The sequence below is a fragment of the Plectropomus leopardus genome, chromosome 21, assembly GCF_026936395.1.
Source record: "Plectropomus leopardus strain MGB_pleo_1.0 chromosome 21, ASM2693639v1, whole genome shotgun sequence".
NCBI lineage: Eukaryota > Metazoa > Chordata > Actinopteri > Perciformes > Serranidae > Plectropomus > Plectropomus leopardus.
The window spans coordinates 26,837,053-26,863,173 of record NC_142196.1 but is presented as its reverse complement, the minus strand read 5'-3'; the positions used below and the strand labels follow the sequence as shown (position 1 = coordinate 26,863,173).

Genomic DNA, 26,121 nt, shown 5'->3' with positions numbered 1-26,121 from the left:
GCCAGCTCCTGCAGCAGAAACGGGACTAACTCATTATTTAGAGTCAATGTTTTTGAGATAATAAGTAATTATTTTGGGAACGTTTCTCCCTGCAGTCATTCCTCCTTCCAATCTACAGTCCTGACCGCCTGTCTCTATCTGATCTACCGTCCGTCCTCTTTCACTGTCCTGCAAACTGTCCTCACGTCCTCCCTGCTGTCCAATGGCACCATCAACCCGCTCGTCCGTCTCCCCTCTCACACCTGCAGTCCTTTCTCCTTCTGGTCCTTATTTGCTACCGTCCAACTTCTCCTTCCCAGAAATCCAAAAACACGATATTTCTAAACTGAGGAGTTTTCGTTAATAGTCGCCACCAGAGGAAAGGTCAGAGGTCGTGACACGAACTTCACGACTGCTTTTAAGCAGATTCAGACACACAGGACTTTTCGGCAAATGTTATTCTCTGAAACGACCATCGATACTCCTTATCGGCTCTTTTTCATGACTATAACAGCTTTTTAGAATTTTTTTTTTTAAATAATGAATTCAGAACAGGATCAGAATTGAATATTTATATTTATATATTTCATTTTTTAAGCACTGGAAAGGGACTTATAGGTTTTTTTTCCCTATTTTTTTAGGATAATTAAATAATTTTTTAAATAGTAAATAAATGTTTTTTACATTAAAAGAAAACATGCATGTCTATGGGCCAACAGTTTTGGAGAAGTGGAATTTGTGTTGATTTATTAAGAAAACATGCCTGTCGTTTGGGCGTGTGACACAAAAACAAAAACCAAATCTGAGCTTTAAATTGTGATATTTAATCAAAATCACTATTCTATGTCCTAAAAATAGTGATATTTCATCGAAAAAGTTTTTTTCTATGTCTTAAAAGTGTGAAAGTTTATCAAACTCACTATTCTTTGTCTTAAAATGTTGATATTTCATCAAAATGATGCTATTCTTGGCATGGTAACCTCCACAGAAGCTTGTTTTCACCCAAAAAATTCCCATTAGTCACAGCCAGAAACTGTAAAAAAAATCATTTGATTCACTTCATCTACCTTTTTATTTGCACAACAGATGCTGACGCACAGGTTTGAGGATTTTTACCATAATGGCACAAACACAAGTTGACCCTGATTGTGACGCTGAGTATTGAGTTTGAGGAATTAGATGCAAATAATTAGAAAAGAGAAAATGCAGACGGCGTCACATCTCAGTTTGGTTATTTTCACAAGCTTTTATCCTCTGCAGGTGGTTTGTTTGTTACATAACGGATATATAAACCTGATCAGGCGGCACACTGGAGGTAATGTGTGTGTGTGTGTGTGTGTGTGTGTGTGTGTGTGTGTGTGTGAGATTCATCCAGAAGGTGGAAGGTCATCGGGAAACTCCGACGCACGCAGCTGCAGCTCTGACTGATATTCTGGGTTTTGTTTTTTTGGCGTTCACGGTCCTCTTTTCTTCCCTCGACGCCGTCACAAACAAATTAAATCAAACCATTTGCATGCTGAATAAATCAACAAGAATTTAAATATTTCCACGCCAACAGACCCTGAAACTGACTGAACATGATGACCAGAAGACGCAGTGGATGCAGGAAATCCACGCTGAGCAAATCAGCACGCTGCGTCACGAACACAAAAATACATTTAATTGTATTTTAGTGATTTTTCCCAAAAATGTTCGCTATTAAACACTTCAAGGACCATATAACAGACACAAAGACTAACATACTGATAGGACAAGACAGGAGGCGCTTGTGATTTAAAGGTCATGATACTAAGGGACTGTCTGTTATTTATGAGAGGGGGGGGTGCAAACAAGGGGGAGGCACCTCAAATGCTTTTTATAGCACTGTGGAGGGACTTTTTAATTTGGCTTAAGGGAGAGACAACCAGATCTAAGTGCTTGGTTTTTGTACATATTTTACCATCGATTTTTAAAGAAAACATGCCACCTAATCCTGCTGAGGAGATTTCCTTTTCTTTTAAAAAAAATTAACAAAATGTACATAATTTATTGTAGCCAGAAACTTTCTGACAGTTCTTGGACACATCATGTGGGACGCATGCTTACGTCAAAAAAAAAATTTTTTTTTTTAAAATCTGAGGTTAGCATCGTAATTATTATATAATTATTATGAAAATCACTTTTTCTACACCTTAAAATAGATATATTTCATTAAAAATACATCATTCTAGGCACGCTGACCTCTGAAGAGTCATGTTTTTGTTTTTTTTTGTATAAATCACCAAAATCCCATCATTTATCATAAACCAAAACTGTAAAAACAGAAATATTGTTGGATTTTCAAATTTAGGATGGTCCTTAGATGCATCATGTGCTTCAACAGCTTGTGTCAGGAAATAATTTTTTTTTGTTTTTTTTTAAACATCAACAAATTTGATCTTAACAATGTAATAAATGTGGGACGGTCCTTGGACACAGCATACGCAACAAACGCTTTCGCCAGAAAAATAAAATTTAAATTTGACATTAAAATAGTGATATTTCGTCAAAATTACTTGATTCTACGTCTTTGAACAATGATATTTCATCATATCAATTTATTCTAGGCATGTTAACCTCTGAAGAGTTTTTTTTTAACTAACAAAAATTACAGCGTTTAGCATACGCAGACAGCATTAAAGCAGAAATTATCGCTGGATTTTCACTCCATCAAAATCAATTTCTTATAGGCAAGTTAGCCTCAGAAGAGGCGCGTTTTCTTTAAAAATTACCAAAAGTTTCACCGTTTATTTTAAACAGAAACTGTAAAAACAGAAATTATTGTTGATTTTTTAAAATTTCGGACAGTTCTTGGACACAGCATGTGCAATGAACCAAAAACAAATTTGAGCTTAAAGTAGTGCTTTCTCATCAAAATTCCTTTATTCTACGTGTTTAAATAGCAATATTTCACCAAATCACTTCATTCTAGGCATGTTAACCTCCTAAGAGGCATGTTTTCTTTAAAAATTACAAAAAATCAAAGCATTTATCATAGCCAGAAACCTTAAAAACAGAAATTAATGCTGGGTTTTCAAATATCTGACTGCCCTCGGATACATCATGCATGTGCAAGCAAATCTTTGCTTAAATTAGTGATATTATCGTCAAATTTACTTTGTTTCACATCTCACTTAAAATTTAAAAATTAACTGTTTGCATGAACCAACCAGCATGCACAACAAGAGTGAAAGGGACCGTTTTTAAAAATCTAAATTTATGGTGCAGGGAGGGTCGTGCATTTTCCATCAGTCACTCAAGAAAAAATATTTGGGACTTTTGGGAGAGCCAAAATAAAAAATAAACAAAGTCACACCCCAGCTGCTCCTCTCCTCTGATAAATAAACAACAGTCCCCAGATATTTCATATTGGTAATACAATCATAAATTTTAGAGGAATATTATGATATCCAAGGGCTACAAACCCATTTAAGTATGTATATACACACACACACACACACACACACACACACACACATATATATATATACATATATGACAGAAGAGATGCCATACTGTAAAAGGGTTTCTATTGAGGAGCATTACATCAGCAAAATATCATATTACACTTGAATAAAAGACGTAAACAAAGATATGAGCAGCAAACACAGCCTCACACGCGCCTCCACTTACATAAACAGAGCCGGTTAATTAATGGAAAGTGGTGGCTCGGCTCGGCTCGGCTCGGCTCGACACGGCACGGCTGATAAGCAGTTGCATGGGAACAGAGGAAACGGAGTCTCTGGAGGCGAAAAGAGGCTCAAAACAGGGACGGAGACGAGCCTGAGATGTACTTTAAAGTCCGCTGTGAAGACCAAAAAGAGCGTGCGTCACCCCAAAAATCACTCCGCGTGCGCAAACAATGAGCATCATGAGGGGTTCAGAGTTTTATGTGTAAATGAGCTCTTTTTTGATATAAAAATGTTGATTTTCTATTGCAATGTAAAGCATGCACTGGAGTATTTGTGCAGAAATATGAGTTTTTACGCGCAATTTTAAGTGAAAACGTGCGTAAATTCGGTGCCAAGCGGCTGAAAGTGAGTCATTTTTGTCTTAGTGGGGAAATAAATCCTAACATTAAACATTTATAGTTGGCAGATGTGTTTTTTACTCAGTGTCGCAGGTGTTTTGCTTCGCAATGGCTGTAAAAGGTCAGAGTTCACCCAAAGCTTTACGCACCGATGGAGAAACAAAACGTACTCACATGTGAAACTCCTGCGTTAAAAAACTGCGGGTTTGTTTTGGATGTCGCGTTCACACCATCACCGCTCCGCCGCGCCCCGCTCACTGCTGCCAAATCCCATCCGGAGAGGAGGCGCGAAGTGGCCGATCCATGAGCAGAAACTCCGCGCGGCGCCACAAACAGAAAAAAAAGTGTTTGGAATATTTCAAAAAATGAAAAAATCTCTTTTGTGTTTTTACATCCACGCAGAGCGACAGAGATGCTGCAGGAGCGCTGAGGAGGAGCGCAGAAGTGTGCCTCCAGCAGCGGAGGGGGGAGCGGACCGTCGCGCTTCAGTCCAGCCGGGGAGGACAAAGTGCGCACCGGGCTGCTTCACTCCGTCTGCTCCGCGTCCTCCGGCATCCTCCCCAAAAAAACTTGAGCCGCTGTAATCCTCCGGAGCGGCTTCAGCTTCCCGTTATTCCCCCTTGATCCCGAAAATAAAATAAAACCTCCACCTCGGAGATTTTTTTTTAATTTCTTCTCATCCTTTTTCAGGTGTGATAATTAACAAGACCTCCAAAATAAAAGTCCCCTCGCGGCTCCAGCTGTTGCTTTTATTTTTTCTTTTTCTTTTTGGAGAAATTAATTAGAATTTTTTAAACAAAAAGAAAGTGGGAAGTTTTGCGGTCAGAGCGGAGTGTTTTGCTGCGTTTCGGTGCGTCGGTAGGTCGGTAGGCTGGTAGGGCTGACCGGCCGGACTCCCATCATCCCCGCCGCTTGATCGCCCCCTGCACGCGGACGGGGAGAGAGAGAGAGAGCGAGAGAGAGAGAGCGGGGAGTATCGCGAGGTTACGCCCTAAGTCCCGTTTGTCTCGCGCTGATATTTCTCTCTTTTCATTAGAGACAGAAACTTTATTTACATGCTGCTCCTGAACCATCTTTATAAGAAGAAATCACATTTATTAACATTAAAAGGTAATAAAAGCATATTTCAGAGCAGAAGCATCAATGTGATGGTTCTGAGAAAACAGAAGCTGTTTTCTCCAAAGGTTTCATCAACAACAAGTGTTGATTTAAGCATCGTCTAAAGACCAGTATCTCAAAATGAAAAGTGATGCTCAACGTATGGCCCTAAAGCCAAATCTGGCCCCTGATAGGGTGCCAGGTGGCCCCCCAACCATTTTGTAATTCACAATAAATAATACAATTATTCGCGCTGGGAACTGTTTTTGTACTTTTAGTATCCAGAAGGTGTCGGAGTACATAAAACAGCATCAAAATAAAGCTTGTTGATCAAAAAAAGGGACTGTGGAGGATCCACCACATCCCCGATAGAGGTCCTCGCTAAAACCCTAACATCCTAAAATCCTAGAAATGTCCCAAAACCTTAGAAACAATCTGAAATCCTCGAAACCTGCTGATATCCTAGAATTGTCCTTAAATCCAAGAAATGTCCTAAACTGCGAGAAAAATCCTAAAATAGAAAAAAAAGTGACAGTGGAGGATCCCCTGACAGAGGTCCTAGATAAGACCCTGATGTCCTAAAATCCTAGAATTGTCCAAGAATCAGTCCAAACGTCCAAAATTCAGAGTAACGTGCTAAAATCAGAGAAAAGAGCAATTATCCAGAAATGTCCGAAAGTCCTATAAACATCCTAAAATTGCAGAAATGTCCTGAAATCCAAGAAACATCCTATAATTCTAGAAATGTCCAAAAATCCTAAAAATATCCTAAAATCTTCAACATGTCTTAAAATTCTTGAAATGTCCTGGAATCCTAGAAATGTCCTGATATCCTGAAGCTTTCCTAAAATCTTTGAACTGTCCCAAGATCCTTGAAATGTTCTAAAATCCTCCAAACGTCCTAATATCCTGGAAACGTGGGGCTGCTGCATTGCCGGCCGAGCTGCAGACTGCTGCTCAAGACCAACAAACAACAAAACTGGTTGTGATTCATCGAGTCCTCGTTGAGTTTCCAGCAGGCGGGGACAGTGTCTCTAAAAAAAAGGGGGGGTTTTTTGGGACATCACCGCTTTTCCAGCAGGGATTGTGTCCCCAGAAGTCACGTATTTTAAGCCAAAACTTCCCTAACCATGCCCAAATGTTTTTTCTCTGCCCAGCACAACAATTTGTGGGGATTTTGCCCACAAACCATTTTTAAAACCAAAATATGATCTTTCCCTCACCAAAACCAAGTGGGTTTTGTGCCGACACATAACAGCGATAACCACCAACATGAAGTTCATCAGTAGTCAGAAATATATAATGGCCACATTTTCCAGGCCATGAGTTGAATTTTTATATCACGTTTTACGTTTTTTTTGTTTTTTTTTAACTGACCACTTTGCAATCTGTGCTTATTGGCCACAAACTGTTTATCTTGATGGAGAAGCAGCAAATAAACACAAACAACCAAACTTCAACACTCCAGCTCACCAGCAGCTTTTTAAGGAAAAATATGACAGAGATGCTCTAAAACTAACAAAACAGAGTGCAAACAAAGGCTGCAATCTAAATTAAACATTTTAACAAAGTTTGACACAGCTTTGCAGACGAATAAAACTCGCCTTTATCAGTTGCTCTGACAATAAACTCTGAAGAAACATAAAGTTTCCGCTGTGTGACCGCCAGCATTTTCATCTGGCAACTAGTTTGCACAGAGACAACATCTGACTTTTCAAGTGCAAAGAAAACTAGAATATTCACAGGGACAACTCTGCAGCATTTGCAGAAATTAAAAATAATAAACAGCTATGAAGGAAATATGTGATTCTGCACCAAATCAAGACGGACACTGATCCACAAAACACCAACAGATAAATAAAAGTGATATTTGTCAAAGTCTGCATGGACAGTCAGTCTGATTTTTTAGGCTGATATAATTTATATAGATTTATAATAATTATAATAATAATAATAAAAACAGTGACCATGCTGCTGTATGGGAGAAGTAATTGGATCTAATTTCTCCTCAGTTCCAAACCTGGACTTGCAAATGAGACAAATAGAAAAAGGACAAAAAGAGAAAAGAAAAGTTGCAAAAATGTTTCTGTGATTCATTTATGAGTCACATTAAAGTCGTGACGGTATGAATGATGTGCAGAGGCCACATGATGTGGGAAAAAGAGCAAATAAAACACAATCTTAACAACAGAAATGATCATTAAGGACCAAAAAAGGAGAGAGGAGAAGAGAGAAGGAGGTGACTCACCTGAGAGTGAGACTCTCATCAGTCTGTGGAGTCGTGCCGCCTCCTGCTGGGTGACGGAGGAACTGCAGGAGGAGAAGAAAAAGTCAGCGAGACAGACGATGCTTCCTGTCAGCACCCACCTGCATGATCTTAATTTTGTCTTCTTTTTGTCTTGATTGCAGTGTTCTGTTTCCTGTTTGTTACACGACTGAATTTGTAACAAATGAGAACATTCAGTAAAAAAAAACTAATAACAGATGTATGAAATAAAATAAAACAAAATAAAATAAAACAAAATAAAATTACAAAACAACATAAAATTAAACAATAAAGACAAAAAAAGACAACAAAAAAAGACATCAAATCAAATCAAATCAAAAAGACTGAAATAAATGTTAAAAATGCTTTACACACACTCACAGGGAGCAGGAAACAGCAGTCAGGTCGTCCGTCCGCTCCTGCAGGCCAACAGACCTCAGTGTCCTGTGGGTGCGTTTGTTTCGTCCATCTGAACCGGCAGCTCTTCACTGTGAGGTCCATCAGCTTCAGTCTGCAACACACACACACACACACACACACACACACACACACACACACACACACTTTTAGGTACAAACAAATATTTAGGTAATTTTCTTTTTTGTTTACATTTCTTTTAATTTTTTTTTCACTAATTTTGAGGAAATTTTCTTTTTTCTTTAACTATTTTTTTCTTATTTTTATACATTTATTTTGATTTTCTTTCCCACCATCTCAACTTGCTCTCTTTTTTTTCCACAAAGTTTGAGGTTAATTTTTTTTTTACTCTCTTTTTAATTTTTTTCGAAAATTTTGAGGTTAATTTCTTATTTTATTTTTTTTTTTTACTCTTTTTTAAACACATTTTGAGGTAATTTTCTTATTTTTTTACTCTCTTTTTAATTTTTTTCGCAAATTTTGAGGTTAATTTCTTAGATTTTTTTTTTTTTTTTACTCTTTTTAAACACATTCTGAGGTAATTTTCTTGTTTTTTTACTCTATTTTTAATTGTTTCACACATTATGAGGTGAGTTCTTGTACTTTTTACTGATTTCTTGCACATTTAGGGTCATTTCTTCTGTGGTTGCTCACTGCCTCCTGGTGTGTTAGAAATAAACGTCTCTGAGGTGTCAAAGGGTTAAACGGAGCTGAGGGTCCCTGTATCTTCAGGTCATTGGATTCTCCTTTAAAAACGACGATCAAAAACAAAAAAACGAGCGGTTACTGAATTTTCGGTTAGAAAGCAAGAATTAAAACACTTAAACTGCTAACATATATATATATATATGTAACTGTTTACGACCATATTTAGGCTACAGACGTGGTCTTCGTCACATTAGCTGCGTATTAATAAATAATCAGTCTGCGCGATGCCGTAACGGACTGTAGCATTAGCTTGTTTTTAGCTAGCACGTTATTTTTAACCCCGTTTTTAACGGCTGAGGAACATTTAGCGCGAAACTATCTGACAAATAAACTCCAGCCGGACTTTATCTGACTGCTGCCCGCAGTTCTTACCGGTCTGAAGCAGCTGCGTCACTTTAGGCCGGTGTTACCTGTCGGCGGAGCTCCTGCAGGTGTTTCAGACGCGATTAGAGACCGCGCCTTTTTCTTCTTCTTCTTCTACGGTTTTACTGCCGGCTGACACTCACGCTTCTCGGCGCATCACCGCCCCCTGCTGGACCGACGGCGGAGGGACGAAAAGTGCGGAGATGAAATTTAAACCTTTTTAAAACCTGACTTTAACTATTTCAAAAACACGTGAAGAAGGCATTGAGCAACTTGAAAAAATTCTTCAGAAAATTATAAAAAACAAAAAAAAAAGCTGTAAAATTTACATATTTAATGATATAAATACAAGGATTATACATGTGGGTATTAGATATTTTTTACTATTTTTTTTAATAATATCTAATTATTGCCCACCACAGACAATTTTCAGATCTTTTTTTTTCAATTTGCAGGATATTTCTTGCCAAACTGCTCATTATATTTTTATTTGTTGCTGTTGTTAAACCGCTTATTTGAAAGGAATCAAACCAATTTTCTCAGGTGTCAGAGGTTAAAATGGTTGTGAATGGCATCCAAATGCAACACAAGAAATCTGATGTTAAACCAGGTGTTAAAATGGAAAATGGAAAAGGTCAAATTTAAAATGGCAAATAATAGCATGCAAATTACTAATAAATAAATTTAAAAAGAATTTCTGTTTTAATATAATATATAAGTTTAATATATGTTTCCATTCAGGCTTTTTCATTTCTTGTAATAAGTTTCATATTTAATGTTTCTCTCTTCTTATTTCCATTGTCATTTTTAATTTTATTTTTACAATTTTAGATTTCAGTTAAAGCATTTCCATTCAAGCTTTTGCATTTTAAATAACATTTTTATTATCCCTTTACATTTTCAACTCATCATTTCACAGATTAAATTTGCTTTTTCCATTTCCTTTTTCTTAAACTATGGCTTGATTATTTCTAGTAGTGTAGTATAATAGAAATATTTTTTAATTTATGTCTTGATTTTCTATTTGGACTTTTGATTTGAATTATGAATAAAAATATCCTCCACATAAAATAGCATGGAAAAGGATCACAATGTCTCTGCTACACCTGCTTTATTTTATTTTATTTTTTATTTTATTAATAAAAAGAGGTCCTCCAGGATTATACTTGACATTGATGTGAATTGTAGTTTTTTTTAGGGATGCACGGAAACGGTTCTGCGTTTATTTTGGCATTGCCCCACTGTGAAGAAAAATCTGGCAAAACTTGTGCTTTTATCACTGAGAATATTAATGAGACTCTTGTCTTGCTTTGGAGGAATGCTTTTTTTTTGTCTTCTGGAAAAAATTACACAGGAAAAAAAACTCAAGTTTGAGCCTGATTATTCAAATAATGGCCAAATTCCACATCCCAAAAATGTGAATTCACAGGTAAGAAACAAAAAAAAACCCAATACATTCACTAAATTCAACAGTAAAAAAAAGAGTTAAAACTGTAACAGCTTGTAATGTGGTTAATCATTTTATATAGCTCTTTATCTCCCCCTAGTGTTTCATTTAAGAGCTTAAAAAGCTTTTTTTCCTTTTCTTTATGTGTTCCCCTTTGTTCATGTTATGTAGTTATACTACAAAGTAATAAGTCATTTTTTTATTTCATTGGGAAATAAAAAATAATTTACAAACAAAATGATAATCCATTTCCAAATTGTTCATCATGGATTTACAAAAACAACATAAAACTCACAGAATGCATCATTTACCATTTAGTCATTACTTCTTAAATGTCATCTATTTCTTTATAGATCAATATATACATTTACAAAAAAAATATGAATGGCTATTTGAATGTACTATTACTTATTAGTTAAATGTTCCATTACCATTTCTGACACTTGTGATCCTCTGTACATTTTCAGGTGCTAATATAAACGTAATATAAACGTTAATTTCAAGAAAACAAAAAAAACTTTGAAATGAAACACATATCTTCAGATGTTGACAAAGTGTTCATGATTCAAATTCAAAACCTTTATTGCCTCACAGCAGAGAGCACAAGTGTTGTGACACAGAAACACACTTAAAAGTTCCTTTTCTTCTTCCTCTCTCGCGTCTTCACTGGACTGAATCACTTTCAGAGCAAAAGTCCACTTACAACAGGATTTCATGGCAAACCTCATTTAAAGATGCCAATAAGTGACGTTGAGATTGAGCTGAGATTCATAATCACCCGTCAGGCTCTTGTTATTCAGCTCCATCTCAGCGCGCTGTAAAGCCACGGATCCGCCTCACGAAGAGCATTCATCAGGACTGACACGGATTCACGTCCCTTGTTCCGCACTGTGTCGAACAATTCTCGTGCTTTTTCTTCTCCGGCTTTTATTTTGATTGACTGCATTTCAGCATCATTGATAACTCGATCCTCGAGGAGTTTATCCAGAAGCTGGTCCAGAACAGGTTGAGATGTTCTTTGTATAAACTGTGTCCGAAATTCAAGCTGCTGTTTCTCTGCTGGACTGCTGTGGGCTGCTGGGACGCTGTCCTCTGCTAGGACGCTGTCTTCTACAACGCTGCTGTCCTCTGCTGGGACGTTCCTCCGGGTAACTGCCCCTCTTGTACCTAAAACATAACCAGGGGAAAACAGTATTTGTTTGATGTGTATGCACAGTGTATATAATCTAAAATTTAGAAATTTTTGAAATATTTAGAGATCCTGAGTCAGATATCATGAGGCAGCAGGTAGAGTACACAGTACCTGAGCAGGTACACAGTACACAGTACCTGAGCAGGTACACAGTACACAGTACCTGAGCAGGTACAGATTACAGAGTACCTGAGCAGGTACAGATTACAAAGTACCTGAGCAGGTACAGAGTACACAGTACCTGAGCAGATAATAGAGTACAGAGTACCTGGGCAAGTAAAAGAGTACAGTGCACCTGAGCAGGTAGAGTACAGAGTACCTGAGCAGGTAGAGTACACAGTAACTGAGCAGGTAGAGTACAAAGTACCTGAGCAGATAATAGAGTACAGAGTACCTGAGCATGTACAGAGTACACAGTACCTGAGCAGATAATAGAGTACAGAGTACCTGAGCAGATAATAGAGTACAGAGTACAGAGTACCTGAGCAGGTAGAGTACAGTGTACCTGAGCAGGTACAGATTACAGAGTACCTGAGCAGGTAGAGTACAGAGTACCTGAGCAGGTAGAGTACAGAGTACCTGAGCAGGTAGAGTACAGAGTACCTGAGCAGGTACAGATTACAGAGTACCTGAGCAGGTAGAGTACAGAGTACCTGAGCAGGTACAGAGTACAGAGTACCTGAGCAGGTAGAGTACAGTGTACCTGAGCAGGTAGAGTACAGAGTACCTGAGCAGGTAGAGTACAGAGTACCTGTACATTAGAGAGGATAATAAAATCTCTTTAAGCTGGTTAAATAAAGTTGACTGTGCGATGAACGCAGACTAACGACGAGGCATCAGGGATCAGTGACTGCAGAGCTGTTCTTTATGTTGTACTTCGTTCAGGTAAAGTGATGCAGCAGGTGGATGAAAACTTTACCAGTCAGATCTGCATCATATATCCAGACTTCACTCTGGTTTTTGTCTCGGATTCTTAAGTTCGCTTCATCTGTCGTTGTGGGCAGGCGGATCTCAAACGTTGGATGGTAATTTGGTCCAAACTCCAGGTCAAACTCTGCTTCCTGAAAACCGAAGTATAAATATCACCAAGTTAACTAAGAGAAACCAATGGCAGTTTGAGGAATCGTGACGTCGTATTCCAGTACAACAAAGACTCGAAATACTCACTGCAGGTTGTATTTTAGAGGCCTGAGGACAGTGGATCGTGTAACGTTCATCTTTGATGAGTTTACATTTGGAAGGAGCATGGATGTTAACAGAACCTCGCTGTTGTGCGCTCACCTTAAGACACATCAGGACATTTAAATTAGAGGGTTTATCTCTTAGTAGAGCCTGACTAATAAACCAGCAGCTCGAATACATCTAATTACAGATACACCTGCTGAAGCATGTTTGCAGTAGGCTTGTATGGTATCATAGTATACCACGCCATTTAGAAACCACCGCGGTATGTTGTTCTATACCGTTATCCTCTTTCTATTACACTATAGTATGGAGTGCACAGCATGCACCACCAGAGCTCAGTTTGCAGTCTCTGCAGGTGGAACAGGAAGCTGAGCTGAAAGAAACAGTGACACCTACTGGTGGAGGGAGACATTACAAGACTGTAAACAGCCGGCAGAGAAAGAGACACCTTGGGGAATAACGGCACCTTTTCTGCATCTAAAATTTCAACCAAAGCCCAGCTGGACGCCTAAAGGAAAATAGGCGTGAGAATATTATTCTTTTCGAGTTTGGTGGGTTTCTACTGTGGATGTATTAGTCTGAAAGCAGAAAATAAGTTTCACATTTGCTGTTCCAGGAGGTGAGGACGTAGCATCGCACAAAATTAGATACCATACAAGCTCAAGTTGTAGATCACTAAACAATGAAATGTCAGTACTGTGGGGCTGCACTAACCATTATTCCTGCAATCAATGAATCTGCTGGTTTGATCTCCAAAATTTTAGAAAATAGTGAAAAATGTCCATCACAAATGACTCGTCTTCAGACTGAGTGTGAGACACTTTGTTTGGTATGAAACTGTTTCGGTGTTCATATGAAAACGGACTTTTTTAGAGACAGACTTGAACATTTGTGAACTGTTTCTGTAAGAAAAAAAATTGTGATAGCTGTAAAATGAAGCTGTACCGGGTCCAGAGGGATGTTACTTGGCAGGAGAAGCACATACAGATTTTTCCTCCGTGTTTTGGGGTTTGGCTGTCCGAGGAAGAGCAGAACTTGGCCATTAAATGGCATTTTCAAAATCCACCTTACGAAATCCATGACAAGGCCAAAGGCAGAGAAGTGAGGGACACTGACAACCACATGAGTGTCTGTAATCTTCAGTGGCGTGAGGATGCTCATTTCATCGTCGGCGATGTGGGCGACAGACAAATGGCCCTCAGTGATCCCAGCTGTGAAAATACAGAGCTGTCAAACTTTGTTTTACTGATAACAATATCAGTACTGTAATGTTAGGAAAGTCATTAAATCAGCCTGCATTGATCTATGAATGAATGACTACTTCAAACCAAAAATTAGAACATATTAAAAAATAAAACATGTTGCCAGGAAGTCAATTATTTCTTGCTTCAAACATTTGTTTATGCTAAACCAACTTTTAAAATCTTCTCATTTCTGTCATGACCTCCTCCAAAAGCTGCTACAGATTTTCCCCAGAAGAAAATATTTGTATAATCTGCCAAACATTTATCATTTATGTACAAAATGAACAGTTGTGGACCTAATACTGACCCTTGTGGGACGCCAACAATGCTTGAATGTGGGTGATTATTACAATATCTGCTATTCGCAGATGCTTTACACTGTATGAAAAGCTTCTCCTTCAGTTCATGAAATCCCGACAGCATCTAAAGGCAGCAGGATTGGTTTGCTGATAAATCTACAGGCTCTGAGAACTGCTGCTTTTCCATCTTTCTTTACAAACTTGGTGTCTCGTGTTTTGCATCTGAAACACATTGTAGTGCAAATGCTAATGTGGACCATTAAATACCAGTTTGTGTGATCCTGTGCAAAATGAGACCTATTCAAATTATTCTGAAATAAAAGATTTCTCCTCTCTTACCATCCGTGGTTTCACAGTGAGGGAGGTGGAGGTGACTGACGGCAGCATCCTCAGAACAGGTGATATTGAACAGCGGCCCCGCAGCCATCTTGCCGGCTGATCCGAGGAGGCTCTCATCCCATTGGACAATACTGTACAGCAGCTCCGCACTCTGAGCCATATCAAACACCAGATTAGTCCTGAGACACTGGAACACACCTGGACGAGGACACCTGAACCTGAAGGACATAAAAGGGTTATAAGAAGCTTCAGTCTATTGATTAAATGGTGCATTAATTTAAGAAACCGTGCAGACACTCTGCACTATTATTCACGTTGTATGTCCCGTTTTACATGTTTCTGGCAGCACAGTCACAACCTGTGATACATCAGATCATCAAACACATCACTGATACTTTGAGAGATTGATGACGCGTTGTGACCAAAAACTGTGTGGCAAAAATTTGCCCGGACGCTAAAATAAGTTCTAACCAGAATTAGCGCTTTGAGGTTGTATGCTCTCGAGAAAGAGCCCGGTTGCACTCCAGGAGACACCTCAAGACGTTTTTGAGACGTTGCATGGATGAGAATGAGACGGACGGGGTCACGTAGCTCAGTTAGGCCATTTAATGTGACACCTGTCCTTGTCCCGGTACACAAGCAGCGGGGGGAGAATCTATTTACTGATGAAGTGTACGCACTGAAAGGCGGTGAAGTGTTGGTCAAAGTGTTTGAGAGAGTTGACTTCAGATATCCTGCAGGTTTCTCTTTAGTTACCTGTAGGTAGTCTTTCCAGACTCAATCAGCAGTTCAGGTGTGAACTTCAGATTGTCTTGAAACTGAAAACAACACAAAAAGAGTTCATGAGAACACACTGATTTTGGGAGAAGAAATTGGCCCTCCAACTCTCCCAGCTCTGGTACAAAATACCATCCAACTACAGTAGTTATCGTGACAGACCTAAAAGGAAGCTCACTGACAAATATACAAACATTTTAAAATAAAAAACTGACTTCTGACCTCTTCACACTCAGGCTGCTGCTGCTTCGAACTCTCCGGACCAACAGGACTCAGCTGATCCTCTTCATCCACTCTCTCGTCTCTGCTGTCCTCAGACACATCCAGCTTTGTGCTCGATGTGGACGGATCTGGTGGATGATAAGAGCCATCGGATGGAGAGAAGAAGACAAGCAGCACACGTCAAACTCAATTTCGGGAATCCTCATAAACCAAACATTCATAAACCTCTAACGGTAACATTCCTGGTTCAAGGTGAGATCAAGACCAAGTCCAAAGGGGGTCATAGCAAAGTTAAGACCAGGTTCTTACAATAAAATGAGACAACGAGAAATTCAAGACATTGACCCAATCCCTGGACACCCCTCGCCCCGAACATCGAGCCCTCGCCCGTTTGTTTTGCACATTCACATCTAGGGGTAGATCAGATTCGTGATGCGACAGAGCACGGCCGTCCAATCAGAGATATTTCAGAGGCACGCTTCAAACCCAGTGTGACGGCGAATCATTGACGAGATGACTGCACAAGCAACAAAAGAAACCCACAAACGTCTCCCCTTCTGCTCCTGAGTTATGAGAGAACAAAGCAAAAGACCTGCTGTGGTTACTGGGAATAACCAGTGCTATAAAATACACCACAGCCGATCCTCCAGTTATGCCACTGCTTAATAACAGCTTACGTTCAGCTTAAGTCAGCCTCTACTCACGTTCTTCGTGTCTGTCAGGAGTCGCCCTGGTTTCTCTGTCATCCACCCTGAAGGGATAAACACCAAACAGCAGCTATTTCATCCAGAGAGTTAAAATAATTCCTCAAAATCACTCGGCTCCAGTGACAGGTGAACCTTCTCTAAAAACAATGCAATGCAAGTTGCAATACTTAAACATTTTTTCCATCATAAGAGTTTTTATTTTTTAACAGAGTTACAGTTACATGATATGTTCATCATGATTTAATGCATTTTCAGAGCCAATGCAAATATTTAAAAAGTCTAAAGTTTAAAAAGTCGAAACTGGCCCGCCAGATTGTAAACACAGTGATCAACAGGAAGAACAGGCAACATTACAGATGAGGCAGACGGACGAACGGACAGACAGACGGACTGGTGGACAACTTGACACCGCGATGCCTCTGGCCTTAGCTATAGTCAGCACGAAGGCAGACAAACAAGCCGCTGCAGTACCTCTACTGACCTCAGAGCCTCAAGCCAACGCTGTCGACTCTCCAGTTCAGCAAACGGCGGCTTCAGTTTGAAATTCTGCAGCTCGTTTCCACGCAGGTCCAGCTCTGTCCGATGGGAGGGGTTTGACTTCTGAGCTGAGACCAGAGAAGCACAGCTGATCTCTGACAAACTGCAGCTCTGCAACCTGAATAAAGAATCACAGATGAAGATAAAAATCTGTGAATAATCAGATGTGTTGGGGTTTGAATGTGCAGCTCCACATCACTGTGTCCTCATCAGTGTTTCTGTCTCTGTTATTGTGGATCATCATAATTTCAGCCCATACAGACTTCATCCAAATGTCACAACATTCACACACAGATTCATGTCAGCACACATTAATAACATGCTGCTGATCATCAGAGGATCAACACTGTATTGATCCTTTCAAACAGCTCAATTTGGAAATATGATCTGATTTCTGCGTTCACTGTGTGTGTGTGTGTGTGTGTGTGTGTGTGTGTGTGTGTGTGTGTGTGTGTGTGTGTGTGTTCTGAAGGCTAAATGTCAACGATCACATTGTTTATCAAAATACACTGAAATTTACAGAAACTAAAGAAAAGTTTCTATTTCAGTCAGTAAACTTTATCAATAACAATAAATATGAATTTAGACTTTCTTTTGTATCCAGATGTGACCATTTTCCAAAAATGATCAACATTTAGTTACATAACAACTTTAAGCAATGGACCTTCTCTACAGTTTCTCTGAGAAACAAAAGACTTTTGAGACTGCAGAGGAAATTTAAAGACATTTAAACAAGAAACATTAAAGTATGAACAAAGTGAAAACTACAACTTCATGGATTTAAGTGATGTTTGTACATAAATCAGGTTCAATTGTTACTGAAACATTTAAGATCTACAACAGTAACAGAGAGTCAGAGAACTGACCTCAGAGTCTTCAGTCTGCAGTCTGGACTCTCCAGAAAACCACACAGCTGCTTCACTCCTGAATCCTGCAGCTTGTTGACACTCAGGTCCAGCTCTGTCAGATGGGAGGGGTTGGACTTCAGAGCTGAGACCAGAGAAGCACAGCTGATCTCTGACAAACTGCAGAAACTCAACCTGAATAAAGAATCACAGATGTGTCATTAGAAGACTCTGGGCCTCATGCAGCAACATCCTCTTCAATTTCTTTGATATTTTTTCTTCATTTTCTTTTAAGAGAAAATATCAGAGAAGTAAACTCCAGATGCAGCAAACGCTCTGAACCACCCAAATCTGCTCTGACCAGGTGAGCTCAGTGATGAATCCCACTGATCATCAGTCACCTGTCAGCACAGGTAACGCCCCTAAACACCATATAAGGGCAGGTTTAGTGCCGTGTGCAAACACTCCGAAAAGACTCGCGGCCAAAAAAGGCTGAAAGAAGAAGAACTTCTGCAGGAGAGAAACTGACGTTCTGTTAAATAAACTGAAAGTAAATGTGATTTCACAAAAATGCGTTCAAGTATTAAAAGTAAAAGTACACATCCAAAAAGGTATAAATACATTTAATAAATAATTTTTTTTTTTTGCATAAAAAATGACTAGCAGGATGATAAAAATAGTTGCCAATTCATTTTATAATTAAGAGACTATTTTTTCAGCTGAGCTTGCATATTTCCATCATTTTGGTTCGTGTGTGGTTTGTGAAGTAGTTTTCTAAAAACATCAGTGGAGTAAAAAGTACAATATTTCCCTCTGAAGTTTAGTGGAGCAGAAGTGGAAAGTGACATGAGATTAAAATACTCAAGGAACTGAAAAGTATCCTCAAATATGTACTTAAGTACAGTACTTGAGTAAATGTACTTAGTTACATTCAGCTGTGCTCAGCAGAGGGACGCACAGTAACTGAAATTACAGTAACTGGGATCAATGAACCAAGTATAGTTCATCTCTTTAGCCCTGAAATATAATAATCCAGTCACTATAATGACTCTGAACCATCATCTACATTTGATTCAATGATATTCATGCTTTTTTAAATGTTCCTCACATATCAAACTTATTTTCCTCGTGCTGGGTAACAGTTTGTGGACTGTGAAGGTGAGACGTTTGTCTCTTATCTTGGTCAGACAGCTCTGGGACACTCGTAAAGACAGCACTAACTAACACGGAAAAACATCAGAAAACCTGTCCAGTTTAACATACTGGTGAAGACGTCTCTCCGTCTTTCTGTCAGACCTGGTTAGACGGCCAAGACCACTTTATGTTTCCAGTTCACAACTTTTTCTTCCTCTGCTGTGTTTACTGGTGGATTACAGCCATGTGTGAAGTGCAGCCTTTACAGCAAACTTCTGACCAAACTGACCTCAGTGCAGCTGAGTTTGTTCACTTCAGTCCAGCTGATGGAAATGAGCCCAATTCACATGTCAAACGTTTGCTGTGATATTGATCGGAAACTATTAACGACTAACAGTCGAGACTTTATGAATAAATAAAGATATTTAAATTCAGTTTTTCAGTTTCAAAATGTGATTTGACATTTTACAAACTTACTCTGAACCCTTGAAATGTGAGTTTTAATGTTATCAGATGTGATTTGATCAGAAATATCAGCCTGATGTCTGCAGTTTAGAGTCAACACAACTTTCACATCATATTAATCTCAGCACAGAAGTAAAAAATGGTGTCTGACCTCAGAGTCTTCAGTCTGCAGTCTGGACTCTCCAGAAAACCACACAGCTGCTTCACTCCTGAATCCTGCAGCTCGTTTACACTCAGGTCCAGCTCTGTCAGATGGGAGGGGTTGGACTTCAGAGCTGAGACCAGAGAAGCACAGCTGATCTCTGACAAACTGCACCACCTCAACCTGAATAAAGAATCACAGATAAAAATCTATTAATGATCCAATCAGATGTGTTCAGGTTTTAATGTGCAGCTCATCATTATTGTGTCCGCATCAATGAGCTTTTCCCCAAAATATTTCACACAGACAGACTTTATGTACATGTTTCTGTGCTCTGAAATACAAAACACTACATATAAAAACATATTATTCCTCAAAACTTTTCTTTAAAGAAATGTTTGTCAACTGTTAGAAATTGTTAAATTTCGCAGCACACTGAAGAATTAATCGTCTCATTTTCGGACAAAAACTGATCCAGTTTGAGTCCAGATTAAATTTGGAGACTTTCTGTTCGGACTGAAGAACTTTAAAAAGAGTTGTTGTGATTTGTGCTCAGATAAACCCAGAAAACAAGTAAACTGAGGGAAATTTCAACATCTGCTATGGATTTAAATTTGGTTGATACAAACAGTACAAGAGCAAAATCCATGAACTGACCTCAGAGTCTCCAGTCTGCAGTGTGGACTCCTCAGTCCAGCAGAGAGCCGCTTCAGTCCTGAATCCTGCAGGTTGTTGTTGCTCAGGTCCAGCTCTGTCAGATGGGAGGGGTTGGACTTCAGAGCCGAGACCACAACTTCACAGTGAGTCTCTGAGAGTTCACAGCGACAGAGTCTGTGAAAACAGATAATCAGAGTTAAAACACTTTCATGGACAATTTTTAAAAACATATAATAATATCAATATTTTAAAACTTCCATGATTTTTTAAAGACCAATTATAAAATTTCTTTTTAATAAAAACATACACTTGAGTGTCTGCGACACACTCCAGCCTGGTTATGATACTTTGCTACACACACACATGCAGGAGAGTCTCGCTCATCACAGCAAACACCATCACACTACTTCACATAAACACACAAGCTGTCTTTAAGGGGACGACTTGGCCGGGTTAGTCATGGAAAATGACAAACGTGAGTTTTCCATAAAAACTGCAGCACTTGTTATTGGACGTCTTTAGGTGCAACTTTTGCACATCGAAGCTGAAACAACATGCTGTGTAGCTCTAACACAGTCCCTGATTGGCTGCTTATGTTGTAAAAACAGTGTGGATCCCTGATTGGTCCCGACTGGATTTAACTTCTGAAGAGCGTTTGGGACGGCAGCGAGTTCAGACTGATACAGAAGATTCAGCTCTTTAAGAAAACTTGTACTGTTGAAGTTTCACATTGTGCATGTGTGTAGAGTGTGTATCTCTAATACTGATGGATTCAGCTTTACGTTGTTTTATAATGTTTACAATCACATCTGGACTTACCGAGCTTTTCTGCAGTTCCTCACAGCTGGAACCAGTCTCTGTCGTCCCTGGTCTGATGTGTTGTACTTCTCTAGGTCCAACTCATCCAGAACCTCCTCTGACATCTGCAGCATGTAGGCCAGAGCTGAGCACTGGATCTCAGAGAGTCTCTTCTCTGATCTGGTCTCTGACTTCAGGAACTCTTGGATCTCCTGATGGACTGAGTGATCGTTCATCTCCATCAGACAGTGGAAGATGTTGATGCTTCTGTCAGGAGAGATCCAATAACTGTTCATCTCCTTCAGGTTTCTGATGGCTCTCTGGATGATTTCTGGACTGTTGTCAGTCTGACCCAGCAGGCCTCCTAACAGTCTCTGGTTGGACTCCAGAGAGAGGCCATGAAGGAAGCGAACAAACAGGTCCAGGTGACCATTTTTACTCCTCAGGGATTTCTCCATGGCTCTCTTTAGGAAATCATCCAGAGATGGGTAATCATGATCACTGTTTCCAATCTTCTGAAAAAAGGACTTTGAGTCCCTGTGTTTGAAGTCTGTCCCCAGGAAGTCCTCCAGGACCTCTGTCCTCCTGTTGGTGTAACAGTGAAACACGTAGACTGCAGCCAGAAACTCCTGAACGCTCAGATGGACGAAGCAGTAGACGGTTTTCTGGAAGATCACGCTCTCTCTTCTGAAGATCTGGGTACAAACTCCCGAGTACACCGAGGCCTCTGTGACATCCAGACCACATCGCTCCAGGTCTTCTTGGTAGAACATGATGTTTCCTTTCTCCAGATGTTCAAACGCCAGCCTCCCCAGCTTCAGAAGAACTTCCCTGTCAGCCTCCATCAGCTCCCGTGGACTCGTCTCGTGTCCCTCATCATACTTGTGCTTCTTCCTCTTTGTCTGAACCAGCAGGAAGTGTGAGTACAGGTCGGTCAGGGTCTTGGGCAGCTCTCCTCTCTGCTCTGTGGTCAACATGTGGTCCAGAACTGTAGCCGTGATCCAGCAGAAGACTGGGATCAGACACATGATGTGGAGGCTCCTGGATGTCTTGATGTGTGAGATGATTCTGCTGGACAGCTCTTCATCGCCGACTCTCCTCCTGAAGTACTCCTCCTTCTGGGCGTCGGTGAAGCCTCGTACTTCTGTTACCCTGTCAACACGTGCAGGAGGGATCTGATCGGCTGCCGCGGGTCGGGAAGTGATCCAGACGAGAGCCGAGGGCAGCAGATTCCCCTCGATGAGGTTTGTCAGCAGCAGGTTGACTGATGACGTCTGTGTGACATCAGATACGACCTCATTGTTGTTGAAATCCAGAGAAAGTCTGCTTTCGTCCAGGCCGTCAAAGATGAACAAAACGTTACAGACGGCGAGCTCCTCTGCTGTGACCTTCTGTAATGTTGGATGGAAAACATGGAGCAGCGAGAGGAGACTGAACCGCTCATCTCTGATCAAGTTCAGCTCCCTGAACGAAAGCAGAACCACCAGACTGACATCCTGGTTCTCCAAACCCTCGGCCCAGTCCAGAGTGAACTTCTGCACCGTGAAGGTTTTTCCGACGCCAGCGACGCCGTTCGTCAGAACGACTCTGATGCGTTTCTGTTGGTCAGGTGAGGCTTTAAAGACGTTGTGGCACTTGATCGGAGTGTCCTGGAGGGTCTTCTTCTTGGACGCCGTCTCAAGCTGTCTCACCTCATGTTGGGTATTAACGTCTTCGCTCTGTCCCTCTGTGATGTAGAGCTCAGTGTAGATCCTGTTCAGGAGGGTTTCACTTCCTCTTTCACTCGTTCCTTCAGTCACACGTTCACATCTGCTCTTCAGACTGATCTTATGTTCGTCTAAAACCTCCTGCAGACCAACATTTACTGTCAGACAATAAAAAAGGCCGAATTAAAAAAATGTTTTCAGTAACCAAAAATTACATCAAAATAAATGAAAATGCAGGATGCTTGTTGTTTTTTTATATTTAGCAAAAACACAAATTGTCATAAAGGACAACAAAACTCAAGTACTCTTTTCAGACACGAGGACATCAGCAGACAGACCTGCAGTCTTACTCTGCACAGTGCTGGTCTGACTGGTTCTCTGCAGTCCAGCTCTTGTTCTGGATCTTTCTCCACACTGAGGACAGCAGGAGTCTCCTGATGAAGCAGACTGGTCCCAGTATGAGGTGATGCACTGTCTGCAGAACCAGTGTCCACAGCTGGTAGAGACGGGGTCCTTCAGGACGTCCTGACACAAAGTGCAGCAGGACGGCTGCTCCTCCACAGAGACATGACTCCTCTTCCTCTCTCTGTGAACAAAAATACATTTCTTTGTCAGCAAAAATACTTGAGCGGGTTACAGCAGCAAAACATTGCAAAAACAGAGTCTGTGTTCAACAACACACAATGAACCCAAAAAAAGAAGGAAAATGGGATCCGTGGATGACAGTTACTGTTGGAGAAAGTGCTGTTGGGATTCACAGGACTCCACAGACGACTTATTCATTTGTGCAGCTTTAAACTGGACATTCCTGAAGACATCTCCTCAAAGTCCAGTTGATTGGAAATGGCAGATGTTGGCTCTTTTGTACAACAAACAGAAGAACGGCCAGTTGCGCTCAACTTCCCAGGGTGCCTCACTTTTCACACTTCAGTCTGAAGTCCTGCTCATGAACTACAGCTGTCCAGAATATATTTTCTGGGGTCTGGAGCTTTGGCATTAATCAACAGCGAATAATCTGAGTTTTTAGTACAGCAATCTCTCCCAGTGTTCGAAATTAGACTGTTTATTTTTTGTTGCATGTCTTAAATCGTAAGTGTCCTCATTTTAATTACGGTTATTTGCCTCCCTTTATGAAACCGGACATTATATACAGAACGGCGGGCGGCATAACGCCTTGATATTCCCGCTTTGAACAAGGAAATGTAAATGTGGCTTTTCATGATCTTTAATCTCCACTTCATTAGGTAATCATAAAGTCTCTTCTGCAGTGGAATTAACACCATAATATGCATACTCTTATCGTGATGGCTCACAAGCAGATGGAGACATGAAATACAATGCTTTTCAATGTATGTAATATTTTTCCTTGTGCAAAAGATAAAAAAATTCATCTTAGGTTTGATCTTTGATGATCTACCTTGTACCTTACATGTTTGCATCTGTTCACTTTGCCAGTTAAAATAAAGATATCTGCTGGTGATACTGGCAGAAACCAGCATGTTGACTGATTCGGTAATTCATTTTAAAGCCAATATCTACTAATACTGATGACGTGTCAATAACATTGTGAGTCCCGAATGCAAAGTCTCCCTACACACGTGTGTGTGTGTGTTTGTGCATGCGTTTGTGATAGAGAGAGACAAAAAGAAGGTGTGTGTGTGTGTGTGTGTGTGTGTGTGTGCCCATACTCAAATCTAACGTGAAATGCATCGTAGAAACAGTGTCTTACTTTCTGAATGAGGGTCCAGGTTCATTACTGAAGTCTGGAGGATCCTCTTTGGAGCGGTAACTCTTCAAAGACGGAGAGCTGAATACTCCAGACTCTGCTCTGTCCTCCGCTTCCTCTGAATCAGCCATCGTAGCAAAGCTGTTCAGGAGGGTTTCACTTCCTCTTTCACTCGTTCCTTCAGTCACACGTTCACATCTGCTCTTCAGACGGATCTTATGTTCGTCTAAAACCTCCTGCAGACCAACATTTACTGTCAGACAATAAAAAAGGCCGAATTAAAAAAATGTTTTCAGTAACCAAAAATTACATCAAAATAAATGAAAATGCAGGATGCTTGTTGTTTTTTTATATTTAGCAAAAACACAAATTGTCATAAAGGACAACAAAACTCAAGTACTCTTTTCAGACACGAGGACATCAGCAGACAGACCTGCAGTCTTACTCTGCACAGTGCTGGTCTGACTGGTTCTCTGCAGTCCAGCTCTTGTTCTGGATCTTTGTCCACACTGAGGACAGCAGGAGTCTCCTGATGAAGCAGACTGGTCCCAGTATGAGGTGATGCACTGTCTGCAGAACCAGTGTCCACAGCTGGTAGAGACGGGGTCCTTCAGGATGTCCTGACACAAAGTGCAGCAGGACAGCTTAGAAATTCCTGTCCTTTCTTTGTCATCCCCGCCTTCTGTCTCTCTCTCTCAGTCTCTGTCTCTCCATGTCTCTCTGTCTCTGTGTCTCTCTCTTTGTCTCTGTCTCTCTGTGTCTCTCTGTCCTCCATGACAGCTTGGTGGACAGCGCCAACTATCTGTTTGAACCTGTGCTTACACCGTACTATAGATACCTGGCTTTCACTTTCACTTTTACACTTAATGTACAAATACTGCAAATACTACTGCTGTTTTACAAGATATCAAACCCATTCAAAATAATAGCTGATGATGATCATGATACAGGTCACACTCATACAGCTGATTACCAATGTGTGTGTGTGTGTGTGTGTGTGTGTGTGTGTGTGTGTGTGTACATATACATATATATATATATATATATATATATATATATATATATGCAGTTCTGATGATTAAGAAATAAAAGCAGTATAGCACTAATCCTGCAACTGGTGGTCGATCCGTGATTGTCGGGCTGAAAGTGCGCGAGGACAGGTGTGTTTCACTTCAGCCCCCCGCCAACGCCTCCGTGTGACGTCAGCTGTTACGTAATACCGAGGCTGAGGGCAAGTGACGGCAAGTGGAGCAACTTTTGGAGCAGCGAGGAAGACGAGGGAACCGGATCAACCGTAATTACAAAAATGCGAACCAACTCCCGCGTTTAGGACAAACTACTTCGCCGCTCTACAGAAACGTCTCGAGTTTGCCATCTATGCGTTATAATGTAATTAAACGTGTATTATTAACACAGAAATGTCCTTCTTACCTGTTGAACGTTCAGCGCTGACGTGCCGTCACATGTTACCGTCCGTCTCCTCCGGAAACTCGATCCGTGTAAATCTGCACCGAGTTTGAGACACAGAATCAGTCAGAGACGCTCGAAGAGAAGAAATCTCAGGAGTTTTCACAGATCTCTGATCCTGCTCTGGTCTGCTCTTTACCCGTTCGCCTGTCTGTCTCACGGATGAATTATGAGGAAGTCTGAATACAGATCAGGCCCCCAGTACACAGGAAGTGCACAGGAAGTGCACCGCCCTCTGTAGCAAAAGTTTAGTGGCCGAAAGTGAAACTACAGCGTCACGTGACGCACGCTGGCGCAGAGAGACTTTTCCCGGTTTGTTAACATTGAGAAAGAGACCTCCTTTAATCACTGGA

General features: G+C 40.5%; 3 protein-coding genes across 5 annotated transcripts in view; all 3 read right to left on the bottom strand.

Moving 5' to 3' along the window:
* Nucleotides 1–9,098, bottom strand: part of LOC121960950 (sodium channel protein type 5 subunit alpha-like) — a 216,091-nt gene extending 206,993 nt beyond the window's left edge. The window contains exons 1-4 of the mRNA XM_088071892.1: nucleotides 8,889–9,098; nucleotides 7,773–7,902; nucleotides 7,374–7,435; nucleotides 4,202–4,950 (exon numbers count right to left, since the gene is read on the bottom strand). The gene's annotated coding sequence lies outside the window, so the exon portion shown is untranslated. The remainder of the gene's footprint in view (nucleotides 1–4,201; nucleotides 4,951–7,373; nucleotides 7,436–7,772; nucleotides 7,903–8,888) is intronic.
* Nucleotides 9,099–10,510: 1,412 nt separating this feature from the next.
* Nucleotides 10,511–15,764, bottom strand: LOC121960392 (caspase recruitment domain-containing protein 8-like; the record flags this gene model as incomplete). The annotated part of the gene is made up of 7 exons (XM_042510062.2): nucleotides 10,511–11,493; nucleotides 12,438–12,579; nucleotides 12,686–12,799; nucleotides 13,649–13,914; nucleotides 14,586–14,803; nucleotides 15,342–15,403; nucleotides 15,585–15,764. Coding segments are annotated over 7 exons (1,353 nt in total), but the record flags the coding sequence as incomplete, so codon positions are not given.
* On the bottom strand, nucleotides 15,764–25,967 carry LOC121960404 (protein NLRC3-like). Of its 3 annotated transcripts, XM_088071894.1 has the most exons (10): nucleotides 25,733–25,966; nucleotides 24,735–24,921; nucleotides 24,305–24,554; nucleotides 22,914–23,161; nucleotides 20,891–22,733; nucleotides 20,072–20,245; nucleotides 19,424–19,597; nucleotides 17,695–17,868; nucleotides 16,773–16,946; nucleotides 15,764–16,335 (listed from the first exon to the last, which is right to left on the bottom strand). In XM_088071894.1, the coding sequence occupies exons 3-10, from the start codon at nucleotides 24,430–24,432 to the stop codon at nucleotides 16,281–16,283; spliced, it is 2,970 nt and encodes a 989-aa protein (XP_087928020.1). In that variant the 5' UTR covers nucleotides 24,433–24,554; nucleotides 24,735–24,921; nucleotides 25,733–25,966; the 3' UTR covers nucleotides 15,764–16,280. The 3 variants fall into 3 exon arrangements, with proteins under 3 accessions (XP_087928020.1, XP_087928021.1, XP_087928022.1); XM_088071895.1 differs by lacking the exons at nucleotides 15,764–16,335; nucleotides 16,773–16,946 and having other exon boundaries at nucleotides 17,776–19,597; nucleotides 25,733–25,967; XM_088071896.1 differs by lacking the exons at nucleotides 15,764–16,335; nucleotides 16,773–16,946; nucleotides 17,695–17,868; nucleotides 19,424–19,597; nucleotides 20,072–20,245 and having other exon boundaries at nucleotides 20,887–22,733; nucleotides 22,926–23,161; nucleotides 25,733–25,967.
* Nucleotides 25,968–26,121: the final 154 nt, after the last annotated feature.